Below are 17,420 nucleotides of genomic sequence, written 5' to 3'. Positions count from 1 at the left end.
TTTTATGCTTCTCTTCAGTAATATGTCCAAATAAGTTATTCATCCATCTATATTATATTATTATTATTCATATATTATTATTATTATATTATCCACCCATCTATAGCATTAAGTTATTATTCACATGTCTGTGGTATTAAAGCTGTTGTTTGCTTCCTTGCAGTGTTGGTAGGTTAGTAGGTTGGTAGAAGAAATTTGATAGTAGATTAATGGAAAGTGCAAATTGTGTATATAATGCTATTGTTTTAAAACACAAATCAGAGTGTTGGATTTGTGTTTTAAATGTGGATGATTTTATACAATGTATTTTTGACAGTTCCAATATTTAACTTCCAATACCTTGATAGTTTAGAACAAGATGCAATACAACTGATATTAGCAGTTTAATTTAATATTGGAAGCAACACATTTATGATGCTTCAGTAAAAATAAAACAAACCTAACACATCTAAAGCAAAACATCCATATAGTTTTAGTTACAATGAAATCATCCATAAATAATTCTATTCAGTGTTGAATAATTATTGCAATTTTCTGTTAGTAAATTTAGGTAGAAGTATCTTAAGCATAATAATATGGTTTACACTAGCCCCAAATGAAAATCCAGCAATATTTTGGCAGATTATTAGGACCAAGCTGGATTTGACAGTAAATGAACTGTGTTGCAATAATTTGCAAAGAGGATAGTTGCTGTAGAGTTTGATTTTTACTACCAACAACAAAATTTGGATAGGAAGTCTCTATGCTCTACTTGTATTTTTCTTCTTGACTGCTAAATCTGGAAGTGAGAATGGCTTGGAGGGAATACTTTGTGGAGTAGGACTCTACGAAAGTGTAGCCGACATGCAAAAACGTGCTTCAAAAATGTTAGTTTTGCCTAAAATGTAATCTGTTTAATCTTTTGAAGCACACATAAGGGTGACAAATCACAATACAATTGGAAATGAGGGATATTTTAATAACAAGATCATGTTGCCCTGGCAATAAACTGTCGGGGGCAGTTGTTATTGGCAGGAGAACCAAAACAGACAAGGCCACTCCACTCTCCTACTCTTTACTACTTCTTGGTGTCACCTTCTCTCTCTTCCCTCCCCTCCCTCCCATCTCTTTCTAGGAGCTGTCACTTGCAGAGTTTTATTATTAGGCTTTTAACTAGGCAGGCCTTCCAAAACATTGGTAACTGAGAGCATCTTTTGAGCAAAACAGTGAAATCCATTGTGTGGAAGAGACTGGAGATCTGAGAACTCCTTTACCAGATGCCCTCAGGGTCCTCACATTCTGGACCTACGTCCTGTTGCCATAATCTGTATTCCAAGGTCCTCATACCTGGCATCCTTTCCTTAGCTCTGGCAAGTGACATCAACAAAAAAGTAGGTTCTTTGTTGGTGTAGGAAGATGGGTGTATGTCTTAACACACTGGATTTCCCCTTTTTGTCCAAGGTTAATTCAACCTTTTGTAGATCACAGGAAATATTCTGTCCTGTTTCATCTCAGGCAAGGTGTACATTTGTCCTCTATGGTTTATGAAGCTTATAAAATAGATATATTTGGGTTTTTTTACAGGTGGCCCTTAGGCACAGTTTAATAGAAAGTTCTGTAATGTGCTTCTGGTCACTTTGTAGAGATACTGGTCTAGGACATTCTTTCCTATCCACTTTCCTTCATTGATAGAGAATGAAAGTTGTGCTTACTGAGAAGTGTAATTCCAGTTTGTGGAAAATGGGGCTAGCAATGTTGCCTTCTGGTTACAGCAGTGATGTTTTGGGGTTCTTAGCATTCTTGTTCATTCAGTAATAATTATTGCAGTTCCTTTTAGTTATGGGTCTTATGTACAGGTAGTCCTAGACTTATGACCACAATTGAACTCAACATTTATGTTGCTATGTGAGACAGTTGTTAAGTGAGCTTTGCCTCATTTTACGACCTTTCTTGCCATAGTTGTTAAGTGAATCACTGCAGCTGTTAAGTTAGTAACACAGCTGTTAAGTGAATCTGGCTTCCCCATTGACTGTTGCTTGTCAGAAAGCTGCAAAAGCTGTTCACATGACTTCAGGACACTGCAACCCTTATTAAAAAAAACCAGTTACCTAGCATCCAAATTTTGATCATGTGACCATGGAGATGCTGCAATGGTCGTAAGCGTAATAACTGGTCATGTGACTTTTTTCAGTGATGTTGTAACTTTGAACGGTCATTAAATGAACCATTGTAAGTTGAGGTCTACCTGTAGTTGAACTGAAATCCTAGAATTGACAAGTACCCTTCAGAGGAAAAAATAAAATCCAGTAAAATAAAAACATGTGAAAAATATGTTTATGAGTGCTCTATATATGTACATACACATTCACACACACATATACATATACATACATACATACATACATACATACATACATACATATATGTAGGTCTTTGATTATTCGGGTTTTCTCCCGCGTAAAATTGGAAGTGTCTTGGTGACGTTTCGACGAAGTCCCATTCATCATCTTCAGGCTCCTCGAAGCACGAAGTTGAAAGCACCAGCCTGAAGATGACGAATGGGACTTCGTCGAAACGTCGCCAAGACACTTCCAATTTTACGCGGGAGAAAACCCGAATAATCAAAGACCTACATACAAATACCCGCGAAAATCTCAGAAAACATACACACACACACACAAACACACACACGCACACACATTTATATACATACTGTACATACAGGGCTTTCATATTCATATAATAGAAACAAAATAGTCCGAGCACCAGGATAATATTAAAAGAAAAACTGTGTAGCTTTTGTATTAAACAGTTTTTGTTTTAATATTATCCTGGTGCTCGGACTATTTTATTTCTAATATATATATATATATATAGGATGCAATCTTTTCTCAAATCTTAATCTTTGTAGGCATGTTTCCTGATCCTTGATCTCAATGCCTTTTTCTCTTTGTCTCTTTAGGCACAGAATGATCTTGCCTCCTTGGCTTTTATTCCACTGGCTTTCCTAGATACTGCTCTCTGTTGGTGGATATCCTTCTTCATTGGTTTATTTGGTGGATTGCTAATTTATTTGGAGCTGGGTTTTCATGGTGGGTGGCATTCTCCTTTAGATATTCTGACTGATCTTTTTATTATTTGATTTATTCCCCAGATATAATACCCCCAAGATTTTGCTCCTACCTACCTTTACTAGTGCATTTCAATTAGTGAATTTGAAAGTGCATTCTGAATGTGTTTGATTTCAGCATTTTTATCCTTCATCAGCATGATAAGCATTGAATCTCAGTACATCTGGAAGGCAGAAGGTTGGGGAAACTTATAGTACGGAACAAGCCTCATTGAGCTTAATGGACTTTTGGGGTCAAAATGGACAACATTTGACTGCAAATCTGGTGACCAAAGAGGCTAGTGAAAACTAAATCTTTTGCAGAATGATTTACATAATTCCATGGGGTCAACGATACAGGTAGTCCTCGACTTATGACCATAATTGAGCCCAAAATTTATGTTGCTAAGAGAAATTTATTAAGCGAGCTTTGCCCCATTTTATGACTTTTCTTGCCACAGTTGTTAAGTGAATCTGGCTTTCCCATTGACTTTGCTTGCCAGAAGGTCACAAAAGGTGATCATATGACCCCGGGACACTGGTACTGTCATAAAGTTGAACTAGTTGTCAAGCATCCAAACATAAATCATGTGATCATGGGAATGCTGCAATGGTCATAAGTACGAAAAATGGTCATCAGTCACTTTTTTCAGTGCTGTTGTAACTTTGACTAGTCACTGAATAAACTGTTGTAAGTCGAGGACTACCTGTAGTTACCATTTTTGGAAGTGCTCTTGTTGCAGTAGAAGGGTATATAACTGTAATCTGAATTTCTACAGAGTGTATTCAAGCCTAATTTAGGTATCCACCAGAAGTGCGGATTTCAGTAGTAGTTGTAGTTGGGAATTCTGAAATCTGAAGTTGTACATCACTCAGTGGGAAAGACAACCTGAGGATTTTCAACTTGGATTGGAAAATCTCCTATCTAAAATACTGGAGAGCTGCTGTTATTCAACCCAAACAGTATTAGGTTAGATGGGACATGGTCTGATTCAATAATTTGATTCAACATTGCACTAATACAACTTATTTGATTTTGGGGCTTTGTATGTTATGCAAACCCATCTAATTCTACTGATTATATTTAAGCAAACCTTGGTTTAGAATGAAATATGAACCCATTCACTGTGAGGCAACTTACATTGTAGTGACAAAAAGGTTGCTATGCTCATTTTAGTAATCCTCCTCAGAGTTTGCATGTACTTGTCATTTATGCCAGAGATGGAACTCATCTTAGCATACTTTCTGTAAAATTGCTGAAAACTATGTTCATAAGGACAATACTTATGTACAGGCACTATGAAGTTTGGAGATAGGATGCCACATGACTAATCTCAGTACTATTAGTTCATATTTCATGCAGGCAGGATTATTCATTATTTGTAACAGCCTTTGGAGCAATACCAGATCTAAATATATTTAATAACATCTATGTCAGGGATTCAAGGTGGCAACTAAAAAGTGAGGCAGTCTGTAAAATAGGTAGAATATCATTCGGATTTCTGTGAGTTGTTTATTATATATACGTTATTTCCCCAGGATTAATGGGTAATAATATATCTGGTGATATCAAATAAGATCTGAAAAGAAACTAGAGTATGATTATGTCATAAATGTATATATACTGAATCTTCCCTTGACTTTCTATACATATTTATCAGTTTAACTCAAACGATGAAATTGCTGAAGCTTAGGAGGAATGTTGTGAAGCTATCTCTTTACCGGCACTTTACCAATACACTCATCTTGGCAATAGCAGGTAAATTGTAGAAATTATTCCTAATTTTAAAATAAACATTGTTCAACCAGATATCATAGGGTACTTAGCATTTGGTGCTCAAGGTCAAGAAACATGTCCACATTTATTTCATAAATAAATAATAATGGTACATAAATGAAGGAGATAAAAGGAAATAAAAATTTTGCCAGGAAGGAGATTAAATATTGTGTTCTTATGACTTACTGAAATTTGCCAATCTATTTCAGACAAAAATTTCTTATTTCTTATTATAATTCTAAGATGCAGAAGTAAATATTTATGTTATCTTTGTTATCTCCTTAGGTTTATTGAACTGAATTAGGAAGTTTAGGGTAAATATTTTTTTTTGTAAAACTGTTCATTCATCATGATTTTTATTTTCAGTGAATAAAGAGCAAGTTTCAAAGAAATCAGGCAGATGACCACAAGTATAATAGTATGAATTGGTTATAGACAATAATAATAATTACATAAAAAAATCACTGAGTTCTGCAGTTTAATCTGATTTGCTAATATTTTGCCATATGTGTATGTTCTTATTTTTTTAAAAAAACTTTTAGCATCTATTGTTTTTATCATCTGGACAACTTTGAAATTCAGACTGATGGATTGTAAGTCGGTGAGTCTGTCTCTTTTTTATCATTTTTGCTAGTTAAGTAGATAGCTAGGAATTTGATAACCTTGTCTTAACTTGGAAGCTAAGCTGGCTCAGACCTGGGTGGATGCGATAGAGCACGAGTGTCAAACTTGATCACGTCACGTGACGTATCGTGATGCATCACGATGTTTTTTGCCTTTATGGAACTGGAGTGGGTGTGACCTATGTGTGATGTATCTGGCTTTCGGGCTGCCAGTTTGATACCCCTGCGATAGAGAATATCAAGAATATAGTAGGCTGATCTGGGAAGGTAAGAATATATCATGAGAGAAGTCAATGGCAAACGAAAACACTTCTTTATTATTGCTAGGGAAACAACATGAGCATGAGCCTAAAATCATTATGTGCCAAACTTAACTTTAATTTTGCATTGCTGAAAATGTTGGGATTTCTTTTCAAAAATGGAACTTTTTATCATTTAATATCTTACGTCTATTAACAGGACTGGCAAGAGCTGTGGGTTGATGATGCCATCTGGCGGCTGTTGTTCTCAATGATTCTTTTTGTCATCATGATTCTTTGGAGGCCATCTGCAAATAACCAGCGGTACTATACTTTATACTATACTTTATAGTATACTTTACTTTATAGTATATATACTTTATACTATAAATATAGGTAGATACAGTCTAAGGCAGGTGTAGGCAACCTTGGCTCTTTTATGACTCGTGGACTTCAACTCCCAGAATTCCTGAGCCAGCCATGCTGAGGGGAAAGGGAGAGGTTTCTAAGCTGAGCCATGCTGGCTCAGGAATTCTGGGAGTTGAAGTCCACGAGTCATAAAAGAGCCAAGGTTGCCTACACCTGGTCTAAGGCATCTGTTTATTGTAGCTGTCCAGTACTTTCTCTTTCAGCTTTAGATACTACAAACAATCTTAAATATCACAAGTTTAAAGAAACGGTAAAAATATTTTACATTAATCTGATGAAGCCATTATTTGTTACTTTGCTTCCTAAAAGGTTTGCTTTTTCACCATTGTCTGAAGAAGATGAGGACGATGAACAGAAAGAGCCAATGTTGAAAGAGAGTTTTGGTAAGAAAAGCATATCTCTATTTTATGAATACAACTTTTATTCTGAAAGGGCATATCTGTAGCTTTATGTATTATCACTAACATCCCTTTGCCCCAATTTAAGTTTTAATTACATATCATTGTTGCAGCCTTTTGTGAAACAAGGCTATTACAAGCAATTGTTTTGCATTTTTGTCCCTAAAAGACATATTTTTTTTCCATGGGATGGTCTCTTTGCATTGGCACCGGAATTCAAGCAGCAGCTGAAAACATAGTTACATTTGAATCAGACATTTATGAAATAAACAAGGTGGACTTGATTCATACATTATAATGAATTATGGTTTAATGACTGTATAATACACCATTGGGTATTATATTAAGATCAAACTATCACATATATTACGTTAAGATCAAACTATCACATTATGATGTACCATGTCATATGAACCAGGGAACAATAAACTTCTAAAGTTGATCATACTGTTCAGTGTGCCAGAAATATATCCTTATATCTTCATGTGAGCATTTGGAATGTAACTAGAATACTGTAGATTAAAACAGATCTCTACTTTTTCTCACATCTCCACACAGACCTGTTTGCTCTGTGTTTGGCAGACATAGATACTGAACCTCTGTTCCTAAAGTAGCTCCAGTGGGCTATTCCAGTTTTGCGCAGTTTAGGCATGCTTTTGTCTTTTTGAAGATATCTCTCATATTGATTTATCATGGCATCAGAAATAATCAGAATTGGAAACCAAGCCTATAGGACCAAATAATTTTGCCTATATTATCTTTCCCAGGAGTTGCCTCCACAGAAGTCCATTCCACTTTTCCATAAAACAGTAGAGTTTTTAAGCCTGTTCTGAGTGGGGGAAATACTGTAGATTAAACACTGATAAATATGTACTATATATTATATTTTACATACTCAACTAAGTGTTGCACTCTTGAATAAGATTCCTCCCCTAATATTTTATGCAGAAGGCATGAAAATGAGAACTTCAAAACAAGAATCAAATGGAAATCCTAAAACCAACAAAGCAGTAAGTTCTTAGCTAGTATTTTTTTAGCTAATGCTGGGAAAATGGAAGATATAAGAATAATGTGCTAAGATGTTGATTAGTGAAATATTACTTCCAATAAACGGCAGCAATTATGAGTGATGTCAGTTGTTGGGATTAAACTAAAATAAGCTAAAAAAGGGAGATGCAATAGCAAAGACACACTGTTAATTTGCACCTAAACTTATGCATTTTATAAATGCATATTTTAGGTCTCTTATGGCAAAACTATGTTCTAACTGTTACAAAATATCTTTCTCCCACAGTGTGTGTGATGAAAAAATTACCATTATGTGAATAAACTGTAATTTCCAAATTATTAATTATTTTAGCATTAAATATATTATTTAATGGAATTTGTCCAATGAATAATAATAAATTAAAGCACTTTGGATACTACACGGATAGTCCTCACTTAACAATTGTACTTTTTACCAGCAATTCTGTTATTAAGTAATGCAGTCCTAAAGCACATCATGTGACCAAGTTAACTTAATAGCAGTTGTAGCAGTGTTAGGCGAATCCCATGTGATTGCAGTATCCTGCGGTTATGTAATGGCCATTTGCAACCTCTTGCAGACTTCTCTATTGACTTTGCTTGTTGGAAGCTGACAGTGAACATTGCAAATGATGATCAAGTGATCATCATTTGCAGTAATTTCAAGCTGGTTGCCAACTCCCCAGATCCCGATCACATGACTGCGGAGGTAGCTGCAACAGCGGCAACTATGAGGACCTTTTGAAAGTCCCTCTTGTTCAGTGCTGTTATAACTTTGAATGGTCATTGAATGAATGGGCGTTAAGCAAGGATTACATGTATATGAATAACCTGTAATTGAAATTTTTTAATGAATAATGGTAAGTTAAAGTACTTTGAATGCCATACATTCTTTAGCATGCTTTAAAATAAAACTGGTAATTCAATTAAGTGTATCTTTTTAAAATGATGGCCTATGTTATATATAAAGTAATGTAATAAAATGTTTATGGGCCGCTCTGAAATAGAAAGAGGTGAAAAAAATGACATAATAGTTAATGAGATATTCTATTGGAAAAATATGGGGAAGATACTTTTTACTTTATATTTTAGATTGAATGTAATCATCACAAAAATGTACTATAATTTTAAGCGCACAATAATCCATTAAACATCTTTTTAAAAACTATAGCAAGAAGATGATTTGAAATGGGTAGAAGAGAATGTTCCTTCTTCTGTGACTGATGCGTAAGTAACTATAGTAAGAGTTATACATAAAAATATATTTAAAAGCACTAAAATAGTTATTGTCATGGTTCTGAAAGATGAAACTCTTCAAAAGAACTTTGAGGCATTATTTACCTTAAAAAATCTTTTATTCGAGAAACAGTATCGGCACTACATAGTTAAAGCCAAAAACTGAATTCCCCTCCCCTGGGCACAAAGTAACAAAGCACAATTCCCTCCTCCAATTAACGCTCAATAACCTTGGATTCCCACAGCTGAGTTATTATTGTTATGACTAACTGGACTCTCATCCATATTCCCCCTCCCAGCATCAATTAACTCTAAAAGCAAAAGAGTAAAATGGCTGCATTTCCATCTGTTGTCAAAGCAAGAACATCCGATGTTAGCAGTGTTGACAGTTATTTTGAAAATAAAGGGGGTGTTGTCACTTGCAATATCCAGAATGGATTCTGCCTTTTATGCTGCCAGTTATCAGTTTTTAATATACATTATAAATGCATCCTTGTTCTTGTTCAAACTTGCTTTTACTTGATGAAACAATCTTTGGGAAGCTTTTTAGAATCAACGTTCTTTGTTAGATTAGACAATATCCACTGAATTGGTTGCGTAATAGCAATAGCACTTAAGACTTATCTACTGCTTCATAGTGCTTTACAGCCCCCTCTAAGCAGCATATTGCCTCCAGCAATCTGGGTCTTCATTTTACTGACCTTGGAAGAGGGAAGGATGAATCAACTTTGAGCCAGTCAGGATTGAACTCCTGACTATATGCAGAGTTAGCCTGCAATACTGCATTCTAACTATTGCACCACCAGGCTCTTCTGCCCAACTGTCAGACTGGCCCCAACTTGCTACATAGGTATTAGACAAAAGGTACTTTAACTAGAGATGTTGAGTGCAGCGTGAGCGAGGCAAGCGCTGAAGAAAAACCGCATAGAAATCATATATTGAAAGCAATTCCCAGTATCTAACACCCCCCACCCCCGGGAGAGCAGTCCAATCAGATCTTGTTCCGATGTTTGGGAACATGGTGCCTCCAGAGCCACAGCAAATTCCTTTCTGAGGGCTGGTGTCCTTGAAGGCAGAAGATGATTCGGTTTAGCACCTCTGGTTCCTGTCAGTGTCCATACTCCCCAATTTCCCACAAGATTCTTTCACACCTCCAGCACTCTTCCCCTCCCAAGTGGCCCCTCCCCCGATTATGGCAGTTACTAACACGCTTCAAAGAAAATGAAAATAGGCAGCTGACACACACATTTTATAGTGTTATAATGATGTCACCAAAAGAGATGGGTTGAAATGGGGCAGTCCTTTTTAATATTGTGAAGATTTGAGATAGGTTAAAGATGGAAGTGGGAATAGAAAGCTTATCATTTCTATTACTAAACTCCTGAACCTTAGGAGTGGGGAAGTAGGGTGGGAATGGAAGCATTTTTATTTCCCAGAATCCTCCTGCTTCCATCCAAACTTTTTTTTTTTTTGAAAAAAAAAATAGGCCACTTTGCAGCCTATTTTTGTAATGTTACTTCAGGGTATTCAGTGACCAGGAGGTGACAGGTACTTAGTCTGAGGTCTAAAGGCCCCATGTGTCTCCCCAACGTTTTGGGTGCAGTCCCAAGAGTTACCTACAAAATTGGTGAAGGAAGAGAAAGTGAATAAATACATGAAGTACCATCATATTTATTACAATTTAATTAATTTCATTTTAAATCATATTAAATACAATTATCTTTTTGGGCTTACCTATTTTTTGTTCCATCCATGTGTTATCAAGTAGTCAAATGTAGCCCTAGGCCTGAAAAAATATATATCCTTGCCTTACATGGCTGATGTAGACAAATGCTAATTTTGTTTAATGTTCAATGAAAGAAAAATGCAAGGTTTTGTCTATTTATGTGATTTTTCTTTTCCTGCACTCTGAATCACCAGCATATTTTGGTGAATATGCATACTTCATGCTAGCATGACAGCAATTATGAATTTATCTTTGTTTTACTATGTTTTTCTTTCCCTCACAATTGCAGGGCTTTGCCAGCATTACTGGATTCAGACGAGGTCAGTAACTAACCCTTAAGCAATAATTCAGGTCCTATGATATGACAAAAGAGTCATGAGCTAAGAATTAAAGAAATTATTTCAGCAATTAAAAACTGAATGCTTTAATTGTTTCTGTTAGTGTATTAGGGAACTACAAATGTCAAAAGGAAATTTTGTTTAATACTTTAGTCAAAGATTTCATAAGAGATATCTGATTTTTTTTAAACAATCTGCATTGAGATACTTATGCAGAAAGCCTGGTGAATGGCATCCTTTAATCCTTCCCTGCAATTATCCTTTTATTCCCTCCCACTAGCTATTTTCTATAACAAATTTTTCTGTGTATGTGGGAAGGGAGAGAATTAAATCTAAACTGGAATAAGTCTAAAATATCTTAAGACTTCATGTCAGTATTTGGTGAAAAATATCAATAGATGAGAACGATATTTCACTCAAAATACTTAATACCAGCTTTTAGAATGGTAAATATGAATTGTCCAATCTGGGATTTCTGGCAGGGAAGCCTTGCTTGCATTGTTAGCTCTCTAAATAAACCTAACATTTTATGGAGAGGATGCAGAATACAACATAGTATTGAGACTAATTTTAATGTGAATTTGATGTGAGAATTTTTTGAATGCTGTTTGGAAAACATGCTGAGGCTACCATACAGGAAATAAGCATTCTGAATGATAATCATATTACCCATGATCTTAAAATGTAGAGTTGTTGCTATTGGCTTTTTATTAGACAGTGCCGTCAGTGTCCCTGAAGCTTTAAAGGATCACAGTCCCTTCCAAGAGAAATCTAGATTTCCCATTTCTCTGCTTGTTAGGATAAATGGAAATACTTGGGAGCAAGAGCACATAGCAAAAAGGAAAGAAAGGCAAGGATAACAAGTTGCAGTGATGCTGAGGCAGGAATAATATATAAAGTGAATAACTGCAATTTAAATATACAAAATATCAGTTTTACCTGGAGAATAAGGAATAAGAAACAGTTAAGCTAAGTGACTTGTGGACTTTTTTTTGAGAAGGGATTTGAAAAGAATTAGGAGAGCTCTAGTTACCGTACAATTTTTCTTAGGATGTCCATTACATGTGTACTAAAGTAAAATTCCCATAATTCCCAGTCAGGATATATTTATCAAAATACTAACTGGGGACCATTGAGGGGTAAATTGAGAAAGGTTGGTACACTGAATGGATAAGGAAAATGTATTGAATGTTTTAGGAAGGATATGATGGTGGACGGTCATGGACAGGAATATTCTAACAATATTTGCCTAATTATAGTGGGGCAGTACTGTGGACATATTTCAGGATAATGATTAGGAAATTATGAGGGCTGGAAAATGGAAATACACTGCAGGAATTGAAGAATGCACATCAAACAATGAAATATAAATTATTTGTGGTTCACACATTTTCCATTAGACTAACACTAAGGGTAACATAAAAAAAACCCCATGCATTGTGCATTCTTACAAAGCAATTTTTTAATCTCATTCTCTGTTTCTGATATGAGGCAAATAGCAATAGAGTTGGTATTGGTATTATATGCTACAATCTTTAATATTATCTCACATTACAATGTGACTTTTACCTGTTTCATGTGATATTTCTTTTGAACAAGCTATTGGGTTTAGATCAACAGCTTTCTAGGCCTAAAAAGCTTTAATGCTTTTAACATGCTAACCTTAACTTGCACCTAGAAGAGCACACTCAAACAAAATGTATATTTTGAGTATGATAAAAGTTGCATTGTACTCACTTTATTATGCTAAAATTGAATTCATGCTATTTGACAACCTTGCCATAGAAGCAACAACAATCAGCTTAATAATGCCTTTTTCATGCTTCAATTTACAATAATGTAATTTTTTTCAGGAAAGTAAATTGTTATATTTATTAGATTCCATTTATTAATCTTGCAGGAAAGAATGATCACACACTTTGAAAGATCCAAAATGGAATGAAAGATAATACGACTTGCAGAAGCAGCTGTCTTACTGCTGTTTGAGAAAGGAAGACACCTTGTCTCTCTTGCAATGTTCCAGTTCTGCTTTCTCTGATATGTTCCATGAACTTTGGAACTACTGATTGGTATCAGAGGGATTTTTTTTTTGTGAGGTCAGCATGGAGGGAATTTCAGTCATGAAAAGATTTGCATTTGCACTGTTTGCTGCCAGTGTCCTATTTAAACTATGGAAATGTCTTTTATTGCAGCAAATTCTTGTAAAGTATTTAAGTTAAAACACTTAACAATTGGCAGAGCAACTTTTAATTCAACACTAGATCTAAATCCCATGATTTAACTATAAGGGGTGAGAGAAAACAAGAAGTTTCTTGTAAGGATGAATCATGTGCAGAAGTTTCTTCAAACAAGCCAAAAGTGACCTCTGCTTGTAGATAATTTCCAGCATGGTGTATTCAGTAAGATGCTGCACTTAATTCCAGTATCCTCTACTTGAGACTGTAAATGGGGGTTTGATTCCTATCTCTATCCACTTTTCTTGGAGGACTTATATTGTCAGAGCTGACAGAATCATCATGTCATCTGTAAAAATACTTTGCATACAAAAAACATGTATGCAACACCCTGTTGTGTGTGAGAAATCTTGAATCAGGATCAGTGCCTTTTCTCTTAGAAACAATAGCTATTGTCTGAAGATTCTGCTGTCTGGCTAGGAAAATAAGAGAGTTTTTGAAGGAAGACTTTGCTTATGGAAAACTCCAAAAGAAATATTTGGAAGAAATTATGATGCTTAATATTTTTAGCAAAATTAAGTGCACTTTTTTCATTCCATAACATAAAAAATACTTTCAATTTAATGTACTTAAAAGCAATTATTACTTAATCCCAAATTTGTTGCTATGAGGTCTGAACAAGAGCAGTTAATCATTTGAATTGGAACAGTAATTGAATGAAAACGCCATTGAACATCATAGTACGTACCAACTATCCCTATTTCCATGTTAAAATTATTTATGCTAGGTTTATTGAGCCCAAAAAGATTTGAGCCACTGATTCATAAGGTCAAACAGAACCTATCAGCTGTGAATTGTGATACTGTAATTTGTCAAAACTGAAACATTTTTGATTTGAAATTACTTATAAGTGGCAAGCTCCAGTTGGGCTATGTTTGACTTTAAATTGTTACTTTCAGTTGATTAACCTGTGCTAAATTTGCTTGGGTGAGATCTTTGTAAAAAGTAGTAGTCATAAATGGGAAGTATTCTGTTTTGCAGTCTTAAGTGGCATTCCTGATTGTTCCCAGTGGCCCTGGTGTAGTGGGGCTGATATTCCACCCCAATATATCAGCTTTTTAACACTCTTGAAGTACCAGTTTTCTGAGGCCAATGAGATATTTAAAATAGCTACTTATAGCCACCTGTCCACTGCTTCTAGGTAAAACCATAGCCAAGGCTTACAGAAGAAGAGATCTTTCTGAGCTGTTTCTTCAGATCTGGAGCTGGCTGTGATGCACAATAAAACTGCAGACTATGATGTGGCAGCTCAGTCTTCAAGTCATTTTAGCCCAGTGGTTCTCAACCTTTTTAATGCCGCGACCCCCAACTGGTCGTAAGTCAAGGACTAATCAACCGATTGTAAGTCGAGGACTACTTAACTGGTGCAGCACCGTTTGCAGACTGGGACTTTGGGCGGGCTCAGCAGGGCAGAGACAGCCTGGAGAATTTCTATTGGCTTTTGAAAGCCAATAGAATTAGACTCTATTCAAGAGAGTCTATTCTATTGGCTTTCAAAAGCCAATAGAATAAAAGGGAGTAGCAGAGTTAAGGAAAAGGGGGAAAAATGGCGGACTGCATTGTTTGGCGACCCCCGTGAAATGGTCATTCGACCCCAAATGGGGTCCCGACCCACAGGTTGAGAACCACTGTTTTAACCAAAGGCCAAAAGGATTTTGTTACAGTACAGTATCAGTAGCTTCATTACCTTCCACAGTTCTTCTACATCCTACCTCCCAACTATCATCTACATCAAGAGACATTTTTAACTACACACTTGTATAATTATATTTAGATACTGAATATTTGAGGTTTTTTTTTAAGAGGCTATCAAGAAACCTGACCCTTTTACTAGGTGGATAAATAGGTCTTGCAACAGAGCAGACTCAGGTTAACCTAATGACAAATACTCTTCTGGAATAATTTATGCAAGTATGTATGCCGGACCTTTCTTTTCAGTTGTCTAGAGAAGTGCAAAAGGTCTTTTTTTTAACCTTTAAATTGTGTTTTTCTAAGTTTAGTGCCAAAACACAAGTCCTACAGATATTTGATATAGTAATTTTTTTCTGGAATAACTGGAATTGGGTTTTCACATGGAATTTACTACTGGCTTAATCCTTCTTCCCAGATGTGTTTTGGTTGCACTTAAAATGTATAAGCGGTTTGGTAAATAGGGTGTCCTCTGTCTTACAGGAACTTTTTCATTTGATTCAGTCTGAATTAGCAGATTTATGTTCTGTATAATAAAATTATTTTTTTTCCTTTAAAGACTTAAATGAGCTAAGTATCTTTCTGATATATATTATTTGAAATGTCTTATTTTTGATGGCAAAATATCAGGAACAGACCATGGGTTCAGATACAGTGGCAGCTTCTGCATTTTAATATATCTGTCTTTGGATGAGTCAAAAGACTGAGGGCAAAAGAGCTTACACATTGCTCATCCTTAATAATTTTAGCTTTCTGTTATTCCTGAATGCTGCCACTAAACCTTAGAGTTTGAAATATACACTAAAACAAAGCCAAAGAAACATTGTTGTCTTAGGACTATGTTATAGTGCTAGGTAGTGCTTTTTTTGTTAAAAAAAAAAAAAAAAGGTGTCGGAACTCATGCACAGCTCTGGCTCCAGTTGAAAGCCTTTTACAGAGCCAGGGGGAGGGAGAAAAAACCGCTTTAGGGAGCTACTGAGACACAGATCACTCACCTAGAAAACGTCTGTCTCCTCTCTGCCGCTACTACTACTGCTCTGATCTGAGGCTAGGGGATGCGTCCACAGCTCCCTGCGGCCCAATCCAGGCTCCGAAGGCCTGGAAAAGACTTCTGCTGCCCGGATCTATGGCCGCTGAGTGATTTTGTGGCCTCCCCCATGGCCCGATCTGGATTCCGGTGGCCTTTTCTAAGCCTCTGGAGCCCAGATTCATGGCCGCAGAGTGATCAGGCCACGCGGGGCCCGCAAAATCACTCCACGGCCATAGATCTAGGCTCTGGAGGTTTGGAAAAGGTCTCTGGAGCCCAGATCGGGCCACCGGGGGGGGGGCACAAAATCGGTCCGCGGCCATAATTCTGGGCTCCAGTGGTCTTTTCCAGACCTCCAGAACATGGATCCATGGCTGCACAGTGGGCTGTGTGGGGCTTGCAAAATCGCTCCGCAGCCATGGATCCAGGCTCTGGAGGCTTGGAAAAGGCCTCTGGAGCCCGGATCGAGCCATGGGGGGGGGCACAAAATCACTCCATGGCCATAGTTCTGGGCTCCAGTGGTCTTTTCCAGGCCTCTGGAGCCCGGACCAGGCTGCAGGGGGACGCAAAATTGCTCTGCAGCCATGGATCTGGGCTCTGCAAGCTTGGAAAAGGCCTTTGGAGCCTGGATCAGGATGCAGGGGGGCTACAAAATCACTCCGCGGCCATAGATCCGGGCTCTGGAGGTCTTTTCCAGGCCTCTGGAACCTGGATCGGGCTGCAAAATCGCTCTGCAGCCATAGATCTGGGCTCTGGAGATTTTTTCTATGCTTCCAGAGCCCAGATTGGGCCATGCAGGGGGCGCAAAATTGCTCCGCAGTCATGGATCCAGGATCCAGGGACTTGAAAAAGGCCTCCGGGGCCCGGATTGGCTGTGGGGGGGCATGAAATTGCTCTTCAGCCACACCTGTACTTGCACTGGCAGCTTAAAAGGAACCCGTTCTTATGTTCAAAAAATGTATGTTCTATGAGAAAAAAAAACCCCTGGTGCTAGGCTACTTCAGACTTGATCTGCATTAGGAAAGTGTATCTGAATATGAGAGCCTTTAGTTCATTAGGAATTTAAATTATTATATTTAACAAAGTGTGAGAGATGTAAAGTTAAAAGAAGTTAACTAGCTAGACTGATAACTTTCAATTGTAATTACATAAATTTAATGACAAAATCCAAACACTGTTTTTTTAAGAGATCGGTCTATTAAAATTTTTACTTTTTCTTTTTAAACTCAGAACAAAAAGACCAGCAATCTAGGTGTATTAGGCAAGATGGGTGGCATATAAGTCCAATAAACAAGACTTTTAAAATATTCCATACCTGCAGCATGCACCTCCGACCCTGAGGGTAGTAAATTGATGCTAAACAAAATGCACTATTCCAGGTGAATTTAGCTAGAAAAGGTGAATACTGTATTTAGAAACTGCATATACCTAGAAGGAAAAAAGGCAGAGACTCTGGAGACAAGCCATTACAGCGTGAAGAAATAATTTCTTTTATGATCCACCCACATTCGCGGATGAGTTACAATGGATTCCTTGTAATACAGTCGCAGGAATGAATTGTAGGACACGACGCTACATCGTTAATAAACG

General features: G+C 36.8%; 1 protein-coding gene across 2 annotated transcripts in view; it reads left to right on the top strand.

The window, feature by feature from the left end:
* Positions 1-14,094, top strand: part of TMEM87A (transmembrane protein 87A) — a 29,066-nt gene extending 14,972 nt beyond the window's left edge. The window contains exons 12-20 of one of the 2 annotated variants that reach the window (XM_039326750.1): positions 2,942-3,010; positions 4,739-4,847; positions 5,408-5,466; positions 5,948-6,051; positions 6,466-6,539; positions 7,503-7,564; positions 8,752-8,807; positions 10,832-10,862; positions 12,781-14,094. In XM_039326750.1, the coding sequence (XP_039182684.1) occupies positions 2,942-3,010; positions 4,739-4,847; positions 5,408-5,466; positions 5,948-6,051; positions 6,466-6,539; positions 7,503-7,564; positions 8,752-8,807; positions 10,832-10,862; positions 12,781-12,822 (606 nt within the window). In that variant the 3' untranslated portion in view covers positions 12,823-14,094. The remainder of the gene's footprint in view (positions 1-2,941; positions 3,011-4,738; positions 4,848-5,407; positions 5,467-5,947; positions 6,052-6,465; positions 6,540-7,502; positions 7,565-8,751; positions 8,808-10,831; positions 10,863-12,780) is intronic. The other variant, XM_039326673.1, reaches the window with a different exon arrangement.
* Positions 14,095-17,420: the final 3,326 nt, after the last annotated feature.

Source organism: Crotalus tigris, unplaced genomic scaffold (assembly GCF_016545835.1).
Source record: "Crotalus tigris isolate CLP2741 ecotype Arizona unplaced genomic scaffold, ASM1654583v1 scf7180000017545.3456711, whole genome shotgun sequence".
Classification (NCBI taxonomy): Eukaryota; Metazoa; Chordata; class Lepidosauria; order Squamata; family Viperidae; genus Crotalus; species Crotalus tigris.
The sequence above is the reverse complement of the archived record's forward strand: the minus strand, read 5'-3'. Positions and strand labels throughout refer to the sequence as shown.